Here is a 25148-nt window from a genome sequence, read left to right on the forward strand (position 1 = left end):
CCCCGGTAACCCGGGGAGGCCCCGCCCCCCGGAGGCCCCGCCCCCCCCCCCCCCCCGGTCCCTATTCGTCAGCCGTCCTTTGCGCGAGCCCTCTGACCCCGCCCCCATGAGTCAGCTGAACGCTCAGTGCGCGGAGCCGAGAGAGAGAGAGACAGACAGAGGATGAGTGTGAAGATTAACGTGGAATACTGGTACCGGCATGGGGGGGAGGGGCGGCCGCCGGGGTCGGGGGGAAGGTCACCGGGGCGGAGGGTCTGGTGTTTGCGAGGTTCTCTGGCCACTCGGAGCGATGCTGATGGCCAGAGGCTGTGGCCTGGGCCCTGACCCTGACCCTTGACCCTTGACCCTGACCCGGTCCCGGAGCTTGGCTGGGGCTCAGGGAGAGGCCGCTCGGCCCATTGCGCCTGTGTTGGCGGGAGAGCTGTTCCCCCCCCCCCCCCTCCCCCCTCCTCTGCTGTTGGTCCATAAACCCTGGGGCTGAAGACATTTCAGGCGCAGATCGAAGCATTTTTTTTAACATTGCCACCCATTGCAGACTGCGCCCTCCCTGATTCTGGTGGGTGTCTAGGCAGAAACCCTTTCCAATGGCAGGAGGGTTGGTAACCACAACCCCCGGCTTTAAGATGCTCAACCAAAGAAGCAGAGGGAAAATGAGAACTGTGGAATCCGCTTCCTGCAAGGACAGTGGAAGCAGATTCAGTGGAGAATTGGAGTAATGCTTGAAAGGGAGAATATTTTCAGGGTATGTGGAATGAATGGGGGGGAGTGGGGAGGAGGGGGGGGAGAGAGTGGGGAGGAGGGGGGGAGAGAGTGGGGAGGAGGGGGGGGGAAAGTGGGGAGGAGGGGGGGGGGAGAGTGGGGAGGAGGGGGGGGGAGAGTGGGGAGGTGGGGGGGGATGATTGGATAGCTTCTTCAAAGAGCCAACACAGGCAGGATGGGCTGAATGATCTTGTTCTGTGTTGTGTGAATTCTCTTTACCCACAATTTGTTGCAGTCAGTGTGCTAAAAGCAATGGATAAAAACATTTGCTGCTACATTGGTGAATGGAAAGGGTGAATGTTTGTTGTGGTGTCTTTGCCAAAATTGGCATTATGATGCCTGACATCGCCATTATTAAAATTAGACAATTTCTTCCCCCCCCCCCCCCCCCCCCCCCCCCACAAGGTCTATCCAAGGACCCTCTCTTGAATATAGCCTTTTACATTATTGATTGTGTTATGTCCTCATGACCACCGTTTCTCTGTCCTGTGACTGACTGTTTGTTTAGAGCTGGCAGAATACAGGGAGGGGGGAGATATCAGAGGGCAGGTGTTTCATTAGCTGTCTACAGGCAGCAGAAGCCTCAGGGACCTGTCACCTGCCCCTATCTCCTGGGGAGGGTGACATTTTCAGCAAAAGCAATGCTTACACAACGTTATTGTGATAATGATTAAGTTGGTTGCGTAAGCAGCATCACAAGTTGTTTTTCAATAGTTGACTAGAAGCATAATTGTGCCGACAGGTGGGGGAAGTGAGTGAAACTACTGGCCCCTGAAGTATTGATGTGATAGGTTGCTGGCAATAGGGCTTGGGGTGTGGATTTGCACCTGCATTCCTCCACACAGCCCAGTAGGGAGACAGCAAATAGAGGAGACTCGGGACCCCTAAGGCTGAGAAAGGGCTTCTCAGCATCATTGAGTTAGAATGCCAGCAGCTGGGAGGCGGATAGCAACTACAATTCACTGGTCAACACTGATTGGCTTAATGACTGGGGAATGACCCGTTGGCCTTTTTCTTGTTTTAGGAATGTATTTGTCAATATACCCTGAGCCCAGAGGAGCAGTGAGGTTTGGGTTGGGGAGTTTGGGTATGGTTTGTGTCATGTTGTATTCTCATTGATGGGTTTGAGATAATTATATAGTGTGGATTTAAAAGCATTCCTTTTTTGGGGGAGACCACTGTTGAGGGATTTTCCTGTTTATGAATTGAGTTATGATGGATATTTTTGGGGAAAGGACACAGTGGTTACCTGTCTCCCTGATTAACTTCTGTTGAAGGTTGTTAGTTACGAGCCCCTTGCTGAAGTTCAAGTGTCCAAGAACAGGTGATGTACAGAGATAAAAGCAAAGAACTGCGGATGCTGGAAATCCAAAACAAAAACAAAAATACCTGGAAAAACTCAGCAGGTCTGGCAGCATCGGTGGAGAGAAACACAGTTGACAGAATAGGAAAGGGGTGAAATATAAGCTGGTTTAAGGTAGGGACAAGAAGAGCTAGGTAGAGGGCCAGTGATTGGTGGAGATAACCAAAAGATGTCACAGACAAAAGGACAAAGAGGTGTTATTATCTAAAGGAATGTGCTAATTAAGGGTAAAAAGCAGGACAAGCAAGGTACAGATAGCCCTGGTGGGGTGGGGTGAAGGAATCTAAAAAGGCTAAAAGGTAGAGATAAAACAATGGATGGAAATACATTTAAAAATAATAGAAATAGGTGGGAAAAGAAAAATTATTGGAAATATAGATTTTTCTTTTCCCACCTATTCCCATTATTTATAAATGTATTTCCATCCATTGTTTTATCTCTACCTTTTAGTCTTTTTAGATTCCTTCACCCCACCCCACCCCCACTAGGGCTATCTGTACCTTGCTTGTCCTGCTTTCTACCCTATGAGGATCATCAGAAAGGACAAAGTGGGTGTTGAAAGCAGAACAGTTCAGGATTGGGAACAGGCATAGCTCATTAAACCTGTTCAGATCCTGTCCTGCCATTCAGTGAGATGGTGGCTGATCAGTGACCTAACTCACGTAGCTGCCTTTAACCCTTATTCCTTAATACCTTAATGGAAGTAATTCTGATCTAGTGATGCCTATTGTCAGTATTTTTTAGTTTCTACAGCTTTAAAAGCCGGAAGCCTTTTATCTAATTGAGAAGCTGATGCTGTAATGGGCAGAATACATGATTTTAAGAATTTTTATCCTCTTGATTTGTCACATTACCAGATTCATTTTGGTCCCTTGTTTAGTTGGGTCCAAAACTGGAGTTCATCTAACCTTGTAAAGAAAGGGATCGCATTTCTATAGCTCCTTTAGCATCCTCAGGATACTATGAAGTACTTTTGAAATGGTTCTTGGCTGCCATGTTTTCTAGTAGAACAATTTATGCGCAGCAAAATCTCTCAAACAGTAATGAGCAGATCATCTGTTGATTGCACAGTGCAGCGCTCCCTCAGGACCTACCCTCGGAGAGTGCAGCACTCCCTCAGAATTTCACTGAAGTTGCAACCTGCATTAAGTACTAAAGTCTCTGATTGGGATCTAAACTCCTGACTTACTGACTCTGGTGATTGTGCTCCCCAGTCAGCCATGGCTGACAAGGGAAAGTTTGCAAACTGGTCCCATTGAAATTCAGGAAGCTGAGGGAGTGAGGTGACTCAGTAATGTGCTGAAAATTTAACTTTCATGTGACACAGTTGTCAGATGACTGCTTGTGGTACTATTATTAAGTCTGCTTTCAGAGTGAAGTTTAAGACTGACTCCATTGTGTTTATTGTAGCGGTGGCTGAGGGTATGAACCCCGCTATCAGAAACTCGCCGACATCATCACAGAGGCGTTTCCTGATGCGGAGATTTCTGGAAATGTTGGGAGAAAAGGTAACATCTGCTAACACTGTTCATTCAGCTGGTGACCACTATAGATGTAATGATTGCTGACTGTCTCGTCCAAAGCATTGACCCTGAAGAACTTTGTTTAGCACAAGCATCAATAGGTGAACGTCAATAGGCTAAATGTTACCTTAGGAGTTTTCTATCTGCCATAACAGCTACCTGGCTAATCTGCAGTAAATTTTCTTTCATATTATTCCATCCTTCAGAAGTACTTGACGTATAATAAATTATATTGAAACAGAGCAAGATTTCACAACCAGCAGTGTGCCGAATGATTAATTTGCTGCTTTTTGGTGTCATTCATCATGTGAGGAATATTTCCGCCATATCAGGCAAGCTCTGAGAGATCTTTATAACGTCCATCTGAACCACCAGAAAAGAGTGACAGCATTTCAGTTTGATATCTCCTCTGAAAGATGTCTCCAAGGATGCAGCACAGTGCTGCACTGGAGTGTCACCCCATTATGTACTCATGTCCTGGAATGAGGCTTAAACTTCTGACTCGGGAAGCAAACTGCTGCTATTTAATCCATTTTGAGCAGCACATTTTCTATTTGTACATAAATTTACTGCACAGGAGATGGCCATTTGGTCCATTGTGTCTGTGCTGGTTCTTTGCTGAAGTATTCCAAAACTTAATTCCCCTCCTTGCTCCCTCAAAGTTGCTTCTGCTTCAAATATTTAGTCAGTCTTCCCTTTAAAGATGCAATGGTGTCTGCTCTGGCACTGCAGACAGCAAACCCCTCCATCTTGATTACAGTTTTAAATTGATAACCCCCCTCATCATTTACCTCCTATCCAGATAAAATAATTTCTCCTGGTTCATTCTCTCACAACTCTTAATTGTAATAACTTCCATTAAATCTCCTTGGCCTTCTCTGCTCCAAAGGATGCTGTCCAAATATCCGAAGTCTCTCCTCATGGTTTCATCCTGTATGCTCTCTGTGGCTTCACTTTCCTCCCTTTAGTGAGATGTTTTGTTTTGCTCAATCAATATAAACTTGGTCCCTTCCTACTAGGAACATATGAACAAGAAGCTGGAGTAGGCCATTCGGCCCTTCAAGCCTACTCCGCCATTCATTATCATGGCTGATCATCCACCTCAATAGCCTGCTCTTGCTTTCTCCCCATACCCTTTGATCCCTTTCACCCTAAGAGCTATATCTAACTCCTTCTTGAAAACATACAATGTTTTGGCCTCAACTACTTTTTGTGGTAGTGAATTCCACAGGTTCACCACACTCTCAGTGAAGAAATTTCTCCTCATCTCAGAGCTAAATGGTCTACCCTGTATCCTCAGAATGTGACCCCTGATTCTAGACTCCCCTATCATTGGGAACATCCTTCCTGCATCGATCCTGTCTAGTCCTGTTAGAATTTTATAGGTTTCTATGAGATCCCCCTCATTCTTCTGAATTCCAGCAAATATAATCCTAACCGACTCAATCTCTCCTCATATGTCAGTCCCGCCATCCCAGGAATCAGTTTGGTAAACGTTCGCTGCACTCCCTCTATAGCAAGAACATCCTTCCTCAGATAAGGAGACCGAAACTGCACACACTATTCCAGGTATGGTCTCGCCAAGGCCCTTTACAATTGCAGCAAGATATCCCTGTTCCTGTACTCGAATCCTCTCGCTACGAAGGCCAACATACCACTTGCCTTCTTTACCGCCTGCTACACCTGCATGCTTACCTTCAGCAACTGGTGTACGAGGACACTCAGGTCTCGTACGTTATACCCAATTTATAGCCATTCAGATAATAATCCTGTTTTTGCTACCAAAACGAATAACCTCATGTTTAATCCACATTATACTGCATCTGCCATGCACTTACCCATTCGCTCAGCTTGTCCAAATCACACTGAAGCATCTCTGTATCCTCCTCACAGCTCACCCTCCCATCCAGCTTTGTGTCATCTGCAAATTTGGAGGTATTACATTTAGTTCCCTCATCTAAATCATTAATATATGTTGTGAATAGCTGGGGTCCCAGCACTGATCCCTGCGGTACCCCACTAGTCACTGCCTGCCATTGGGAAAAAGATCCGTTTATTCCAACTCTTTGTTTCCTGTCTACCAACCAGTTTTATATCCATTTCAATACACTACCCCCAATCCCATGCGCTTTAATTTTATACGCTAATCTCTTATGTTGGACTTTGTCGAAAGCCTTCTGAAAATCCAAATAAACCACATCCACTGGTTCCCTCTCATCAACTCTACTTGTTACATTCTCTCAAAATTCCAGTAGATTTGTTGAGCATGATTTTCCTTCCGTAAATCTATTCCAACTCTGTCCGATTCTGCCCCTGTTTTCCAAGTGCTCAGCTATTAAATCTTTTATAATGGACTGTAGAATTTTCCCCACCACCAATGTCAGGCTGACTGGTCCATAATTCCCTGTTTTCTCTCTACCTCCCTTTTTAAATAGTGGGGTTACATTAGCTACCCTCTAATCTGTAGGAACTGTTCCAGAGTCTATGGAATCTCGGAAAATGACCACCAATGACCACTATTTCTAGGGCCACTTCCTTAAGTACTCTGGGATGTAGATTATCGGGCCCTGGAGATTTATCGGCCTTCAATGCCATCAATTTCCCCAACATCATTTCCCTACTAATACTGATTTCTTTCAGTTCCTCCCTCTCTAAACCCTGTGGTTCCCCAACATTTCTGGTATGTTATTAGTGTCCTCCTTTGTGAAGACAGAACCAAAGTATGTATTTAGTTAGTCAGTCATTTCTTTGTTCCCCATTATAAATTCCCCTGTTTCTGACTGTAAGGGACCTACACTTATCTTCATCAATCTTTTTCAGTACATATACCTATAGAAACTTTTACAGTCAGTTTTTATGTCCCCCGCAAGCTTACTCTCATACTCTATTTTCCCCTTCTTAATCAATCCCTTGGTCCTCCTTTGCTGAATTCTAAAGTGGTCCCAATCCTCAGCTCTGTTGTTTTTTCTGGCCAATTTGTATGCCTCTTCCTTGGATCTAATACTATCTCTAATTTCTCTTGATAGCCATGGTTTGGCCATCTTTCCTGTTTTACTTTTGCGCCAGATAGGAATAAACAATTGTTGCAGTTCACCCATGCGCTCTTTGAATGTTTGCCATTGCCTATCCACCGTCATCCCTTTAAGTAACGTTTCCCAATCCATCAAAGGCAACTCATACCTCATACCATCGTAGTTTCCTTTACTAAGATTCAGAATCCTAGTCTCAGAATCAACTACGTCACTCTCCATCTTGATGAAGAATTCTATCGTTTTATGGTCATTCATCCCCAAGGGGCCTTGCACAACTAGATTGCTAATTATTTCTTTCTCATTACACAATACACTGTTTGGGATGGCCTGTTCTTTAGTTGGTTCCTCAATGTATTGGTCCTTATACACTCCAGGAATTCCTCTATGGTATTGTTACGAATTTGATTTGCCCAATCTATATGCAGATTAAAGTCACCCATAATTACAGATGTTCCTTTACTGCATGTGTCTCTAATTTCCTGTTTAATGCCGTTCCCAACATCACCACTACAGTTTGGGGGTCTATATACAAGCCCCACTAACATTTTTACCCCTTAGCGTTTCTCAGCTCTACCCATATAGATTCCACATCGTCGGAGCTAATATCTTTCCTCACTATTGCATTAATTTCCTCTTTAACCAGCAATGCAACTCCACCACCTTTTCCTTTTTGTCTGTCCTTCCTAAATACCGAATATCCCTGGATGTTCAGTTCCCATCCCTGGTCACCCTGCAGCCATGTCTCCATAATCCTGACTATCTCATACCTGTTTACATCTATTTCCACGGTTAATTCATCCACTTTATTGCGAATGCTCCTCACGTTAAGGCACAAAGCCTTAAGGCTTGCCTTGTTAACATTACTTGTCCCACTCCCACTATTTTTCACTGAGGCCCTGTTTGATTCTGGCTCTTGATTTCTCTGCCTATTACTTTTTTTCTTATTCCCCTTTCTGTCTTTTTTTCTTGTCCTTGATTGCCCCTCCTCTGACTCCTTGTATAGGTTCCCATCACCCTGCCATTTTAGTTTAAACCCTCCCCAACCACTCTAGCAAATATTCTCCCTAGGACATCAGTCCCGGTCCTGCCCGGGTGTAACCCGTCCAGTTTGTACTGATCCCACCTTCCCCAGAACCAGTCCCAATGTCCCAGCAATCTGAAACCCTTCCCCACACACCATCTCTTCAGCCACGTATTCATCCGATATATGCTGCTATTTCTACTTTGACTAGCATGTGGCATTGATAGTAATCCTGAGATCACTACCTTTGAGATCCTACTTTTCAACTTCTTAACTCTCTATATTCTGCTTTTAGGACCTTATCCCTTTTTTACCTATGTCGTTTGTACCATTGTGTACCACGACCGCTGGCTGTTCACCCTCCCCCTTCAGAATGCCCTGTAGCTGCTCTGAGACATCCTTGATCCTAGCACCAGGGAGGCAACATGCCCACAGAAATGCCTATCTATTCCCCTTACAACTATTAACTATTGCATTCCCACACATGTTACTCCTCTCTTGTGCAGTAGAGCCAACCGTGGTGCAACGAATTTGGCTGTTGCTGCTTTCCCCTGAGAGACCATTCCGCTCAACAGTATCCAAAGCGGTATATCTGTTTTGCAGGGGAATAGCCACAGGAGATTCCTGCACTGCCTGCCTAGTCCTTTTGCTCTGCCTGGTGATCACCCATTCCCTTCCTGCCTGTGGACTCTTAGCCTGCGGTGTGATCACCTCTTTATATGTGCTATCCACGATACTCTCCGCCTCGCAGATGCTCCACAGTGTCCCCAGCCACTGCTCCAGCTCCGAAAGCCAGGCTTCCAGGAGCTGCAGCTGGAGACACTTCCTGCACACACGCTGGCCCCAGGCACTGGAAATGTTCCCGGCTTCCCACATAGAGCAGGAGGAGCATACCATGGCTTTGAGCTTTCCTGCCATGACTTACCTATTTAAATTAAATTAAACCTTTTGGAAAATACTTGATGTCAAATAATATCAATTACTGTCGGGCCCTCCTTCTCTGCTCCTCGTTGTTACAGAATATAGCCCTTACAAACAATGAACCACAAAATAAGACCTTTAAAAACTATAAGCGATAAAAGTAGTAAATACTTACCCGACCATGCTCACAGTACTCAAAGGATCACCTCGTTCCCTCCTCACCGAACTCCCTCAGTCACCAAACACTCACTTAAGCACGCTACTGCAGCCCAAAGCAGACAAAGCCAGCTCTGTAAGATGGCTTGTTTTTATACTCTCTGAAAACCTGTTTAAGCCAGTTATCTAATTAACTAGTAGCTGCAAGCAGAGCCTGTATAAACCCTGTTTTAAAGCTGGCCTAAAACTCACCTTCCAACCCAAACAGCAACTTTTAGTTAATTACTAAATTAAAGAAAGACTAGACTTCAGAAATTAACCCTTAAATTTCCTCAGTCACCAAACTCCAACTTAAGCATTTTACTGTAGCCCAAAGCAGAACTCCAGTGCAGATCGTGGCTGATCTGATGGTGACTTCAGACTGCATCCCGCCTACCCCCGATAACCTATCACCCTCTTGCTTATCAAGAATCTATCAACCTCTGCCTTAAAAATATTCCAAGACACTGCTCCCATCGCCTTTTCAGGGAGACAGTTCCAAAGACACTTTACCCTCTGAGAGAAAAGATTTTGCCTCATCTCTATTTTAATGGGCAACCCCTTATTTTTAAACAGTGACCCCTAGTTTTTGATTCCCCCACAAGAGGAAACATCCTCTCCATGTCCACCCTGTCAAGACCCCTCAGGATCTTATATGTTTTAATCAAGTCGTCTCTTACTCTTCTAAACTCCAGCAGATACAAGCCCGGCCTGTCCAACCTTTTCTTATAAGACAACCCGCCCATTCCAGGTATTAGTCTGGTAAACCTCTGAACTGCTTCCAATGCATTTACATCTTTCCCTAAATAAGGTGACCAATACTGTACACAATACTCCAGATGTGGTCTCACTAGTGCCCTGTATAACTGAAGCATAACTTTTGTATTCAGTTCCCCTTGCAATAAATGATAACATTCCATTAGCTTTCCTAATTGTTTGCTGTACTTGCATTACTAGCTTTTTGTGATTCATGCACTAAGACACCCTGATCCCTCTGCACCTTGCAGCTCTGCAGTCTCTCGCCATTTAGATAATATGCTTCTCTTTTATTCTTCCTGCCAAATGGGCAATTTCACATTTTCCCACATAGAACTCCATTTGCCAGATCTTTGCCCAGTCACTTAACCTATCTGTATTATTTTGTAGCCTCCTTATGTCTCTTCACAGCTTACTTTCCTACCTATCTTTGTGTCATCAGCAAATTTGGCAACCATCTCATCTATCCCTTCATCTAAGTCATTCATATAAATTGTAAACAGTTGAGGTCCCAGCACTGATCCTTGTGGCACACCATTCGTTACATCTTGCCAACCTGAAAAAGACCAATTTATGCCAATTCTCTGCTTCCTGTTAACTAGCCAATCTTCTAGCTTGCCAATATGTTACCCCCTATACCATGAGCTTTAATTTTCTGCAATAACCTTTGATGTGGCACCTTATCAAATGCATTCTGGAAATCTAAGTACAGTACATACACCAGTTCCCTTTTATCCACAGCACATGTTACATTTACCAGCCTGTTGCTACACCCTTTTGGAATGATGTATTCTCTATTGATGATGTATAATTCTGTTCTCTCCTCTTGATATTCGGTGTTGTCAATGATGGGTATGCTGGAGGATGTTTCATAGTTTATTTCAATCTTTATTTCCTTCTACCTTAGTGTTCCCATTAGGAACTTGAGCAGGCCATTCCGCCCCTTGAACCTGCTTTGCCATTCAACTAGATTGTGACTGATTTAGCCGGGGGTGGGGGGTCCTAGCCAGAGACTGGGCCCTACCACTCCATGGCGCAACCTTACGACAGTAATACACTACCCTCTGCTTTGCTCTTTGTAAAGCACCTTAAGAAATTATCATGCATGTGCGATAATATACTTTACTTTCTCCAACTTCAGGCAGCTTCGAGATTGAAATCAATGGGAAGTTGGCCTTTTCCAAGCTAGAAACCAGTGGATTCCCTTATGAAGATGATGTAAGTTGAAAGCTGAATCCTTGCAAGTTGAATTTGTATAATTCTCAGCACAGTTGGTTTCCCCTTTCCCCATCCTGTTGCTCTCTGCATATCATGTATAATTTAGAGCACACAAACAGACCATTCAGCCCAACTGCTCCACTGGTATCAAATCCCATTTATCCATCACTTCCTGTGCTTGTTGACCCATTTTGATTCCTGGAATAGTATCCTTGTATTCAAATCCCTCCATGGCTTCGCTTCCTCCTTTGCTATCTCTGTAACCACTTCCAGCCCTACAATCCTCAAATCACTATACTGCTCCAATTCTCACCTCTTGCACTTCCCCAACTTTAATCACTCCACCATTGGCTGCTGTGCCTTTACCTGCCTTGGCCTAACCTCTGGAATTCCTTCCCTAAATCCCTCCTGAATGCACGACGCACCTGCAATAAGCTGGATGAACTATTGGCACAAATAAGGGGAATTGATTTTTATCTAATTGCCATTACAGAAATGTAGTTAGAAGTTGATCAAGGGTGGGAAAAGAAATGTTCCAGGGTGCACCTGATTTCAGCAAGACAGACAGAATGGCAAAAGAAGAGGGGTAGCCCTGATAGTGAAGGATAACATAAGGGCAATAATGAGAAAAGACCTGGCCTCAGGAGATCAGGAAGTAAAATCAGTATGAATAGAAATTAGGAATAGCAAGAATCAGAAAACATTGGTGGGAGTAGTTTATAGGCTCCCTAACAGTAGTTATACATCTGGACAGAGCATTAAACAAGAAATCAATGGAACTTGTAACACAGGAAATATATTTGCGTGGGACTTTAATCTTCATATAGACTGAGACAATCGAATTGGCAAGAGTGGTCTAGCAGATGAGCTTGTCAAATGTTCTTGTGACAGTTTCTTGGAGCAATGCATTGTGGAATCGACTAGGGATAAAGCTTTCTTAGATCTAGTATCGTGTAACAAAGCAGGGTTAATTAATAATGTCGTGTAATAGATCCACTGGGAAATAGTGGTCATGATACCATTGAATTCCATGTTAAGTTTGAAAGTGACATATTCTAATAACAAACAAGAATCTTAAAGCCAATTATATAGGCATGAGGAGAGAACTGGCTGCAGTTAATTGGGTAAATAGACTGAAAGGCATGAAGGTAAATGTACATTGGGAGACATTTTAAAAATCAATTCAAAGTGTTCCACAAAAATACATTCCATTGAAAAACAAAAATTCAGCAAGAAAGACCCATCCGTGGCCACTCAAAATTGAAGATAGTAAAAAACAGTAGCAAGTCTGAGAATTGGGAGTGTTTTAGAAACCAGCAAAGGGTCACCAAAAATTACTAAAAAGGGAAAAAATAGAATGAGAGTAAACTACCCAGAAATATAAAAACAGATTGTCAAGGTAAGTATATAGAAAGGAAGAGAGTAGCTAAAGTAAATGTTGGTTCCCTAGAAGCAGAAACTCAGACAGGAGAAATTATCATGGGGAATGAGGAAATGGTAGAGACATTGAACAAGTATTTGTCTGTCTTCACAGTACACACATTTCATACCAGAAGTTGACAGTAATTTAGGGGCTGAAATGAGTGGGAAAATTAACATCAGAAGAGAAAGTTTTGGAGAAACTTGAAGGAAAAAAATCCCAGGGATTTGATGGCCTACACTCCAGGGTTCTAAAAGGATAGCTGTAGAGATAGTGGATGTGCAAACGGTGATTTTCCAGAATTCCTTAGATTCAGAAAAGGTCCCATAAAATTGGAAGTTGGCAAATGTTGTATCACTTTTCAAGAAAGGAGGGAGAAAGAAAACAGTGAACTACAGGCCAGTTAGCCTAGCCTCAATTGTTGGGAAATTGCTAGAATCTATTATTTAATAAGTCTTAACAATGCATGCAGAAAAGCATAGTTTGATTATAACAAGTCAACATGGCTTTACTAAGAAGAAATCCTGTTTGACAGATTTATTAGATAAGGTGCCACATCAAAGGTTATTGTGGAAAATAAAAGCTCATGGTATAGTGGGTAAAATATTGGCATGGATAGAAGGCTGACTAGCTAACAGGAAACAGGTATAAATGGGTATTTTCTGGTTGGTAGGATGTAACGAGTTATGGGACCTTAGCTGTTTACAATTTATATAAATGACTTGGATGAAGGGACAGAAGGTATGGTTGCTAAATTTGCTGATACAAAGATAGACAGAAAAGTTAGTTGTGAGGAAGACATGGAATGACAAAGGGAGACAGGTTAAGTGAGTGGGCGAAGATCTGGAAAATGGAGTATAATGTGAGAAAATGTGATATTGCCCATTTTGGCAGGAAGAATAAAGAAGAAGCATATTATCTAAATGGTGAGAGATTTTGGAACTCTGAGATGCAGAGGGATCTGGGTGTCCTAGTGCATGAGTCACAAAAGGCTAGCGTGCAGGTACAGCAAGTAATTAGGAAAGCCAAAAGAATGTTACTCGATTCCCCTCGCAATAAACAATATAAAAGTAGGGAGGTTATGCTTCGGTTATACAGGAAACTGGTGAGACTACATCTGGAGTACTATGTACAGTATTGGTCTCCTTATTTAAGGAAGGATGTAAGTGCTTGGAAGCAGTTTCAGAGAAGGTTTTCTAGACTAATACCAGGAATGGGTGGGTTGTCTTATGAGGAAAGATTGAACAGGCTGGGCTTGTGTCCACTAGAGTTCAGAAGAGTAATAGATGACTTGATTGAAATATAAGATCCTGAGCGGTCTTGACTGGGTAAACATGGAGAGAATGTTTCCTCTTGTGGGAGAATCTAGAACCAGGGATGTCTGTTTAAAAATAAGGGTTCGCCCATTTAAGACAGATGAGATAAAGTTTTTTTCTGAGGCTAGTGAGTCTTTGGAACTCCCTTCCTCAAAAAGCAGTGGAAGCAGAGCCTTTGAATATTTTTAAGGCAGGGGTAGATACATTCTTGATAAATATTGGGGTGAAAGGCAATCGGGGATAGGCAGGAGGTTAAAGTCAGATCAGTCATAATCTTATTGAACGGTGGAGCAGGCTCGAAGGGCCGATTAGCATACTCCTAGTTCACATGTTCGCATTAGAGTTTTTTGAGGATGTAACTATAAGGGTAAATAATGGAGAACCAGTAGATGTTGTATACCTGGATTTCTAAAAGGCACTTAATGTGGTGCCACGCAAAAGGTTAATAGGCAAGATAAGGGCTCATGGAGTTCAGGGTAATACCATGGACAGAGGATTGATTAATGGACAGGAAGCAGAGATTGGGCTTAAACGGGGCTTTTTCAAATTGGCAGGTAGTGAATAGTGGAGTGCCATAAGGATTGGTGCTGAGGTGTCAGCTATTTACAATCTATATTAATGACTTAGATGCAGACATGGAGTATTGTATCAAAGTTTGCTGATACCAAGCTAGGTGGGAAGGTAACCTGTGGGGAAGACACAGGCTACAAAGAGATCTAGACAGGTTGTGAGTGGACAACAAGATGGCAGATGGAAATAATGTGGGAAAGTGTGAAGTTATTCACTTTGGTTGTAAGAATACAAAAGCAGAAAATTTTAAAAGGTGTGAAACTTGTAAGTGTTGATGTTCAGAGAGACTTGGGTGTGCTCGTACAAGGAACACAAAGTTAGTATGCAGGTGCAGCTAGCAATTAGGAAGGCAAATGGCATGATGACCTTTATTGCAAGGGGATTGGAGTACTAAAATAAAGAAGCCTTCCTGCAGTTGTACAAGATTTTGGTGAGACCACATCTGAAGTACTTTGTGCAGTTTTAGTCTCCATGTTTAAGAAATTATATATTTAGATTGGAAGCAGTACAGTAAGGATCCACTAGGTTGGTCCCTGGTATGAGGAGGTTGACCTATTAGAGAGGCTGAATAAATTGGGCTTTTTTTCTCTGGAGTTTGGAAGAATGAGAGGCGATCTCTTTGTAACATAAGATTCTGAAAGGGCTGTTTAGGGTGGACGCTGAGAGATTGTTTCTGCTGGTCAAGAAATCTAAAACATGGGGGCACAGTCTCAGGATAAGGGGCTTTTAGGACTGAGATGGGGAAATTGCTTCACTCAAAGAGTTGTGAATCTTGGGAGTTTTCTACCACGGGGGTTGTGGATGCTCCATCTTTGAATAGATTTAAGGCTGGGATAGACAGATTTTTGGGCTCTCATGAAATGAAGGACATTGGGACTGGCAGGAAAATGGATTTGAAGCCCAAGATCAGCCATGAACACATTGAATGGTGGAGCAGGCTTGTTGGGCAATGTGGTCTACTCCACCTCTTTCTTATGTTCTTCTCCCCTCCTTCAATTCACTCCTGAAAACAAACCCAAGCTTTTGGCTACCATTGGAATATCGCTTTATGTGACTTAGTATCAAACTTGTTTCATTGCTCCTGTGAAGAGTTTTGGGATGTTAGACTGTTAAAGATGTATGTTAATGTAAGCTGTTGTACTTGTGTAGTCATGAACTGCAGGGATTTATTCTTGCGGGAAGGTGTGTGGAGGTGTACATGACTAGACAAAACTAAACCGTGGAGGGTGCTGTCACTGACAGACCTTCCTGCGTGGCTTGATCTACAAACTTACGAATCAGAAGCAGAAGCAGGAGTAGGCCACTTGGCCCCTTGAGCCTGCTCCGCCATTCAATAAGATCATGGCTAATCTGACTTTAACCTCACATTCGTGCCTACTCCCGATAACCTTTCACCTCCTTGCTGATCAAGACCCTATCTCTCTCTGAGATATGCAAGGACTTTGCCTCAATCACCTTTTGAGGAAGAGAATTCCAAAGTGTTTCAACCTTCTGAAAAAAAATTTCCTCATCTCTGTTCTAAATGGGTGACCCCTTATTTTGAAACATTGACCCCGAGTTCTAGATTGTCCCACAAGAGGAAACATTCTTTCCATATCCACCCTGTCAAGGACTCTCAGGATCTTATGGATCTTATATTTTTTAATCTGAGCATTGGATTTTCAAGCTGTGATAGTTACTCCCTCTCTCTTACAGATCATCAATGCAATCAAAAAAGCCAGTAATGGAGAAGAAGTAGAAAAAGTTGTCAAGAGCCGCCCTCCTTGTGTCATTCTGTAGTTCTGCCTCGATGGTGCCTTCTCTTTATCAGCTGCTAACCTGCCAAGTTTGCAGCATTTAAACTTTGCCTTGAAGCGTGTTCTAGTCCAGGTCCTGGAGATGTGGAAACACTCGAGCCCCAAGAGTGGGAGACTGGGTGCTGACGGTGAATTTATTTTTGAAGCCGTGTTGACCTGACAGATTTTGATTTCTCTACTAGCTCATTCTGCTCCAGTTATAACTTGCAATTCCTACTTCTTTAAGCATGCCTGGCAAATCTCTTTTTAAATACTTTTTCGTCCAAAGTAGTGTGCGAATCACTACTTTTTTACTCTATTTCCCCTGTAGTTCCTCCTTGGACAGACACTGTTTTCTGCTGGGATTCTGTTTGTTCCTGGGATTCTGCCATTGCTAAACATGCTGCTGACCCAGAGCTCTATTGTCTTGTCTGCTCCCCTCATTTTCCTCTGGTACATTTAGTCTTTCTGAAATTAGAGCTAGTAAATGAAAGCAGCCAGATTATGCTGACAGACATCACTGATTTGTAACTCTGCGTGCACATTACTGGAAAAATCACCACAATCAGTATGGAAGGGCAGTTGTTTCATGCAATGTCCCTCCCCTTGCGTTGAGTTTGGGTCAGGTACCAACTTCGTTTTGGAGGTTGATGTGCTTTCAGTTCTGCCTAGTGCTCTCAGCTGGCCACAGTTGATGTAATGGGGAGGGAGAATGCTGACCCAACTGCTCTTAAATTCCCCCACCTGCCCCCTCACTAAGCAGGAAGACATTTGAACACCGCGTGACATCCGCCTCTGTGTCTGAGATTGAGATGGGCACATCGGGGCATAAAATCTATATCCCTCTGGTCTCGATAACATTAATGCAAATGAGTTTCCGATTGATCTGAAGAACAGGAGATGATAGATTCAACCATGCTGAGAGAAATGGGTTTCTCTCTATTCTAGCCCTTTAGCTGAGGCTTTTGTTATTCATTTCTCGTAGACCTACTCCTATCGCATCTCGGTGTGGTGGCTGAGAAGTGTAGCACGTTCCTCACATAGTCTGAATATTCCATCTGTCCTTTCTCTGTCTGTGGTTTGCGCTGGGATTTTCTGCAAAAGTGGCGGCTAATTTGCTGAAGTTATCAACTTGCTGCAGATTTAGAATCTGGTTCTATAAATGACTATTTTAACAAAAACAAAATGGTTAAAATATGAAAAGAAAGATGCCTTTTCTAATGGGAGAGCAGGTTTACAACTTCAGTAAACTTTTTTAAACAAAGAATTATGTTGTTTGAATTTGGCTATATTTCAAATATAATAAAAACATTTACACAAGAACAGAAAAATTGTTGTCAGTTGTTTGTAACCCAAATGAATTCTCGCTGAAAACTGAAATCAAGTCCCTGAATTCTTAGTGTCAGTCGACACACTGTCCGTATCTCCTCACCTCTGAGCCACAAGGTTAGGATTTCCGGTCCCCCTCCACACATTACACAATCCTGGCTGTTAAGTTCAGTGCACTTGCGAAGGAGTGCTGCACTGTCAGAGGGTCAGTACCGACAGAACGCAGCATCGCCGCAGGGGGAGTACTGAGGGAAGGCTGCACTGCCACAGGGTCAGCACTGTTTCACTATGTCCTTTAGCAAAAGAAATCTGCCATCCGCAGCAGTTTTGGCCTACATGTGACTCCATCCACATAGCAGTGTGGTTGACTCTGAAGTGCCCTTTGAAATGGCCTAGCAAGCCAATCAGTTGTATCAAACCGCTACAAAGCCTTAAAAGGAATGAAACCAGACGGACCATCCAGCATCAACCTAAGCATTGGAAATGACAATGGCAAACCCAGCCCTGTCCACTCTGCAAAGTCTTCCTTACTAACATCTGGGGGCCACAATTGGGAGAGCTGTCCCACAGCCTGACATAGTCATAGTCACAGAATCATACCTTATAGACATTGTCCCAGACATCACATCTCTGGGTATGTCCCACTGACAGGACAGATCCACCAGAGGTGGTGGCACAGTGGTTTGCAATCAGGAGGGGGGTGCCCAGGGAGTATCAACATTTGAGTCTGGACCCCATGAAATCTCATGGCATCAGGTCAACATGGGCAAGGAAATCTGGCGATTATCACCTACCCATCTGCCCACCTCAGTTGATGAATCAGAATCCTCCACCACCCTCCCTCAAACAACATTGAACATCAATTGGAAGAAGCACTGAGGATGGTAAATGCACAGAATGTACTCTGGGGTGGGGGACTACAATGTCCATTTCCAAGGGTGGCTTGGTAGTACCATTACTGACCAAGCTGGCCAAGCCCTAAAGGACGTAGCTGCTAGACTGGGCCTGTGGCAGATGGTGAGGGACCAACAAGATGGTAAAACCTACTTGACCTCATCCTCCCCAACCTGCCTGCCGCACATGCATCTGTGCATGACAGTATTAGTAGGAGTGACCACTGCACCGTCAGTGTGGAGACAAAGTCCCATCTTCACACTGAAGATACCCTCCATGTGTGGCACTACCACCGTGCTAAATGGGAGAGATCCAGCAACTCAAAACTGGGCAACCATGATGTTCTATGGGTAATCAGCAGCAGTAAAATTGTATGCAACTACAACCTGTAACCTCATGGCCTGGGATATCCCCCACTGCATTACCATCATGCCAAAGGATCAACCCTGGCCCAATGAATTGTGCAGGAGGGCATATCAAGAGCAGCACCAGGCATACCTAAAAACGAAGTGACAATCCGGTGAAGCTACTACACAGGACTACTTGTGTGCCAAACAGCATAAGCAGCATGTGATAGAGTTAAGCAATTCCACAACCAAAGGATCAGATCTAAGCTCTGCAGTCCTGCCTCATCAGTTGTAAATGGTGGTGGACAATTAACTCACCGGAGGAGGAGCCTCCACAAATGTCCTCATCCTCGATGATGGAGGAACCCAGCACGTCAGAGTAAAAGGCGTAAGGCTGAAGGACTTGCAACAATCTTCAGCCAGAAATGCCAAGTGGATGATTCATCTCGGCCTCCTCCAGAGGTCGCCAGAATTGGAGAAAAGGTCTTCAGCTAATTTGATTCACTCCACCTGACGTAGAAATGGCTGAAGGCACTGGATACTGCAAAGGCTATGGGACCTGACAACATTTCAGGGTGCTCCAGAACTTGCCATGCCCCTAGCCAAGCTGTTCCAGTACAGTTACAACACTGGCAATCTACCCTGCAATGTGGAAAATTGCCCAGGTATGTCCTGTACACAAGAAGCAGGACAAACCCAACCTGGCCAATTACTGGCTCAGCAGCCTGCTTTCGATCATCAATGAAGTGGTGGAAAGTGTTGTTGACAGTGCTATCGAGTGGCACTTGCTTAGCAATAACCTGCTCACTGATGCCCATTTTGGGTTCTTCCAGGGCCACTCAGCTCCTGACCTCATTACAGCCTTGATCCAAACATGGACTAAAAAGGTGAGATGAGAGCGACTGCCCTTTTTGTCTAAGTGTGGCATCAAGGTGCCCTAGCAAAACTGGAGTCAATGGAAATGTGGGGAGGTGGGTAGAGAAACTCTCCGCTGGTTGGAGTCATAACTATCACGAAGATAGTTTTTGGAGGTCAATCAGCTCGACCCTGGGACATCACTACAGGAGTTCCTCAGGGTAGTGTCTTAGCCCCAACCATCTTCAGCTGCTTCATCAATGACCGACCTTCCATCATAAGGTCAGAAGTAGGGAAGTTCGCAGATGATTGCACAATGTTCAGCACCATTTGCGATGACTCATACTGAAGCAGTCTATGCCCAAATGCAGCAAGACTTGGACAATATACAGGCTTGGGCTGACAAGTGGCAAGTAACTTTGGTGCCACACATGTGCCAAGCAATGACCATCTCCAATAAGGGAGAATCTAACCATTTCCCCTTGACATTCAATGGCATTACCATCGCTGAATCCCCCACTATCATCATCCTGGGCTTTACTATTAACCAGAAACTGAACTGGACTAGCCGTATAAATGCCTTTGATACAAGAGCAGGTCAGAGGCCAGGAATCCTGCAGTGAGTAACTCACCTCCTGACTCCCCAAAGCCTGTCCACCATCTACAAGGCACAAGTCAGGAGTATGATGGAATATTCTCCACTTGCCTGGATGAGTGCAGCCCCAACAACACTCGAAAAGCTTGACACCATCCAGGACAAAGCAGCCCGCTTGATTGGCACCACATCCACAAACATTCACTCCCTCCACCACCAAGACACGGTGGCAGCAGTACCATCTACAAGATGCATTGCAGGAACTCACCAAGGCTCCTTCAACAGCATCTTCCAAACCCATGGCCTCTACCATCTAGAAGGACAAAGGCAGCAGTTAGATGGGAACACCACTACCTGGAAGTTCCCCTCCAAGCCACTCACCATCCTGACTTGGAAACATATCACCATTACTTCACTGTCGCTGGGTCAAAATCCTGGAACTCCCTCCCTAACAGCACTGTTGGTATACCTACAGTGCACTGCTCCGGCACCACCTCTTCTGACCCGCAACTGCCCCAAGCCCAAGGAACATACTGCCATTGCCAGGAACTTGCTGCTGATGCCATGTTAAACAATTGGCATTTGCCAATTGGGACTGGGAGGCCCGTTCTTGGTGCCAGTCGGGAAATGGCCGACACGTGCAGCTGGCTTTTTGTCATTCCTTGAGCCGTGGAACAGTCCTGCACAGATACATTGAAGAAAAGGGCCTAAAGGGCCCAAACACCACAAAACTATATGTCTGGTGACCTGAGCAAGGACACCATTATAGAGGAGTTTCGAGGAGGACACAGCAAGGGTGACAGGAGAAAGCTCCCAGAAATTTCAGAAGTAAAGTTAGAGAAAGCCCCAAGTTAAAGAAAAAGCTACAGGGCTCAGACTTGAAGCAAAGTGGGCTTGAAGGAAGCCGTGAAAACCCAAGGAGACAGCCAAAGGTTGCTGACACCTTACTGTGGGTCTTTGGAGCAGTGGTGTTCTGCTTGACATGGTTGAAGATCTGAAGCTTGAGTGCACGTGGAGATCCAGAGGGATCGTAGGAGAGATCGAAACCCTGGAGGTGAACAACGTCCTGTTTACTAATACTCTGACAGTGCAACGCTCCCACAGTACCAATCCTCCATCAGTGCAGTGCTCCCTCAGAACTGACCCTCTGATAGTGCAGTGCTCCCTCAGTATTGACTCTCTGACAGTGCAGCGCTCCCTCAGTATTGACTCTCTGACAGTGCAGCACTCCCTCAGTAGTGACCATCTGACAGTGTAATGCTCCCTCAGTACTGACCCTCCAGTTGTGCAGTGCTCCTTCGGTACTGACCCTCCGACAGTGCAGCGCTCCCTCGGTACTGACCCTCCGACAGTGCAGCGCTCCCTCGGTACTGACCTTCCGACAGTGCAGCGCTCCCTCGGTACTGACCTTCCGACAGTGCAGCGCTCCCTCGGTACTGACCCTCCGACAGTGCAGCGCTCCCTCGGTACTGACCCTCCGACAGTGCAGCGCTCCCTCGGTACTGACCCTCCGACAGTGCAGCGCTCCCTCGGTACTGACCCTCCCACATTTGTGTTATGTCACAGCAGTTGGTAAAGTCTGATTTATTTAAAATCCCAGAGGGAAATTTTAAACAACTGTCATAATCTATATTTTCAATTGGTATATTTGAGATGCAGTTCTAAATTCAGGAATGAAATCATCAACCCTCCAGAGGTTTTTTATATAAATTAAATTAAACATTTATTAATTTAACAAGGTAATAAACATTTACACATGTCTACAAATTACTACCAAATCTCCAAATTAATCATTCCCAGGTAATCTTCCCCAAGGCAACAATAACCGATAGACTTAAACATACACCAGGCAAAGCACATTTTATCTTACGAATTCAAAATGAGGTTCCTTCGCATAATTGTAGGCATTCCTCTGACCCACATACAAAACTCCTTTTCTCTATATACCTAGCCTTCCCTTTGAATGCAAATTCTCATTGTATCACTAGGCCCTTTGAACTCTACCTCTTCTAACAATAAAAACCCTTTCATAGTACCAATTTTATTAGTAGCATAAACATTGCTTGGTATTTCCTAGCTAGATGCAGGATTTCACCCCCAGTCTTTGAATGGTTTATTCAACAAAATGCAAACATACCTTACTGTTTAGCATCTCAATACTGCTATATACCAAAGCACCCAGATTGGCTGTCTTTAATCCAGTTAAGACTCTCACACTCACAGACGTAGACACAGACCCTGCTACAAGTCTAATTTAAAATAATTTACAATAACATTATATACACTAATATCTTCATGACATTTGTTATGACCCATCCCCAGCTGAGGCTCCCCAAAGTTGTTGATCCAGACGAGACCCTTCAATTTGTAACCGGCTGGGACATCCCCAAATTGTTATGTCCCTGGTGAGTTCCCCCCCACTGTTGGTCACAACAAGATTTAATCTAAAAAGGATCCATTTTACGGATACCTTTTTCCCAGTCCAATCATTCTGGTCAATTTAATCGGACTTTCTTGAGTTAAAAGTAAGAGTAAATTTATTAACTACTAAAGGCAAGAAAGGATAAAACACATGCATATATAGTCATACAGGTTAAAAGTAAGACTTTAGCTTTAAGTAAGTGAATATATATTTATTTGATATAAATATATCTATGAAAAGTTATACAGATCAGTCCTTGACTCGTGGGGTGTAGGTGATTGAGCGTTGCGATTCAAGGTTCCAGCAGTGTAGGCTTTGGTAGATGAATGTCAGTTTTGAGGTTCTAGCCATGTTGACTTCAGAAAAGAGAGGGAGAGAGATCTAGATACCTACAAAATGGCGTTTTGCAGGGGTAATGTGTGTGGCTGTTACTTCCGACACTTGGTCTCTCAGAACACCCACCAACAGACAAACACCAGGGCAGCTTTTCAGCTCACTTTTAACTCCTTCTTTGTATATTCCAAGTAGGAAGCGAATTCACACATCTGTCTGGGAATTGCTCACAGGATTTCTTGATGAGGTGATATCATCTTCCATTATGTCCCATTGTCTGGAGGGAGCACTTAGTTTCTGGATGTCTTTAGAAGTACCTTGTCTGGCAACAGGGCGGCGTTCCATTATCTCTTAGGGAGTCACCCTGCACCATTTCAGTCAGTGGCTTGTGTGCATTTTTAAAAACTCAGCTCTTATTTTTAAATTTCAGTATTTCTGGATGCAATTCGGTGTTTTTTTCCTTCATTATCATGACACAGTGCAGCACACCCTTAGTACTGACCCTCTGACAGTGCTGCACTCACTCAGTACTGATACCTTTGACAGCGCAGCGCTCTCAGTAATAGCACTGGGATTATTGGTTGAGACTAGAAGCAGAATTCTGGTCCTGGTTTTTTTTAGGGTGGCGCTGTTATACTGCACAGAAATCCTGCTGACAAAACTGAAATTGAAACATTTTTAATACAGAATAAAACAGAGCTGGAGAGGCACAAAGCGCTCAATTCTATTGGCTTTTCTTAAACTTTGCTTTAATTTTGTCAGAAGATCCACCAAAACTTCCAGGCAACACCCATTTACAGATTCCTGCACATCCTCCGGCAAATCACAACAAATGTACAACCCCATCACACAAACAAACTACAGAAAAGCTTTGTAATAGTAATTATCATGTGCATTATAATATTGTAACAGTATTGAAATCTTTACTTTTGGTTCTGCAACTCTCAAAGTTCTTGATGACCACCTGTTCCTCACTGCAATCGGAAACAAATGACTGCTTTACAATTGAAGTAATGTTGTTGAGTGGGAGCATTTGGGCTCAGGGAAGCTGTGGTTCCCATCCCATTGATTTTGCAAGCTTTGATATTGTGCTGTAACCTTCAACAGAGGGAAACACCAGCACCTGGAAGTTAACCATCAACAGTGCGAAACAACAGCACCTGGAAGTTCCCCTCCAAGTCACTCACTATCCTGACTTGGAAATATATCACCGTTCCTTCACTGTCACTGGGTCAAAATCCAGGAACACCCTCCCTAACAGCACTGTGAGTGTACCTACACCACATGGACTGCAGTAGTTCAAGAAGGCAGCTCACCACCACCTTCTCAAGGAACAATTAGGGGTGGGCAATAAATGCTGGCCTAGCCAGTGACACCCACATCCGATGAATGAATTTAAAAAAAGAGGCAAGCAACAGTAAGCAAAATACTTTAAGATCCTGGAAATCTGAAATAAAAACAGAAAATGCAGGAAATGCTCAGCAGGTTAGGCAGAATCTGGAGTTGGGATGTTAATCGTACCTTCCATTGCCCACACAGCTCGCTGCCTAAACTGATAGTTATTTCTCGCATCTCCTCCTTCTATGGCCCTTCAGCCCTTCTTCCTTTGAAGACCTTTCCCTGCAGTGAAAAGTGTTCCAATGCACCCCACCCCCTCCCCCAAATAAAACATCTCCAGTTCCATGTCTCACTGGACAGCACATCTTAACATTAAAAACAAAAAAACTGCGGATGCTGGAAATCCAAAATAAAAACAGAATTACCTGGAAAAACTCAGCAGGTCTGGCAGCATCGGCGGAGAAGAAAAGAGTTGATGTTTTGAGTCCTCATGACCCTTCGACAGAACTTGAGTGAGTCCAAGAAAGGGACCTTAACTTTATTTTAAATCTAATGCAGGTTTTTAAGCTTCAAAGGAATTGAAACCAACAGCATGAGTTTCTCGGAGAGGGGAATGATAAGCAACCTCTTTCAGCAGTGTTTAAACCGCTTGCCCAAAGTGTGTGTACCGGCAGCCCAGAGTGACTCCCTCTCTATATCCCTGCACTCCCAAACTTCCTTCCCTAAGGCACCAAGACTTGATGGAATAGTTTGATCGGTGGGAAGTGTAAATCCTTTCTTCACAATATTGCTCCAGCCTGATTTTCAGCAGTCATCAGGGGAATCGTAGCTACTCCCATTCCCCCAAGCCCCAGGCTTCCTGCCTTGTTTGGCAGTGCTCAGAGATAAAGTACAACTTTAGATACCAACTCACTCAACACAGGCCAGAGATCAGAGGGAGGAAAAAGCTGCAAGTGTTGGAAATCTGGCAATGACTGAACATGCTGCATCCAGAAAATCATTTAGTATTTGTAAAGGGAACAGACAGTTTATTGCTTTGGGTGTACGATCCTAATTCAGGAAGCATTTGAATTATGTTCCGTTCTTGCTTCTAGAATCAAATATCCCATGTTGCCAGTTATATCTTACTGTCACCACCAGAGAGTGCTGGATGTCAGTTTTACTGA

The 25148-nt window shown here is 44.0% G+C and overlaps 1 protein-coding gene across 1 annotated transcript; it reads left to right on the forward strand.

Annotated features, from left to right (window-relative positions):
* Window positions 1-63: 63 nt before the first annotated feature.
* On the forward strand, window positions 64-17192 carry selenow2a (selenoprotein W, 2a). Its single transcript, XM_041173759.1, has 4 exons — window positions 64-191; window positions 3533-3630; window positions 10712-10788; window positions 15790-17192. The coding sequence occupies exons 1-4, from the start codon at window positions 163-165 to the stop codon at window positions 15871-15873; spliced, it is 288 nt and encodes a 95-aa protein (XP_041029693.1). The 5' UTR covers window positions 64-162; the 3' UTR covers window positions 15874-17192.
* Window positions 17193-25148: the final 7956 nt, after the last annotated feature.

The sequence above is a fragment of the Carcharodon carcharias genome, chromosome 23 (genome assembly GCF_017639515.1).
Source record: "Carcharodon carcharias isolate sCarCar2 chromosome 23, sCarCar2.pri, whole genome shotgun sequence".
NCBI classification, from domain to species: Eukaryota; Metazoa; Chordata; class Chondrichthyes; order Lamniformes; family Lamnidae; genus Carcharodon; species Carcharodon carcharias.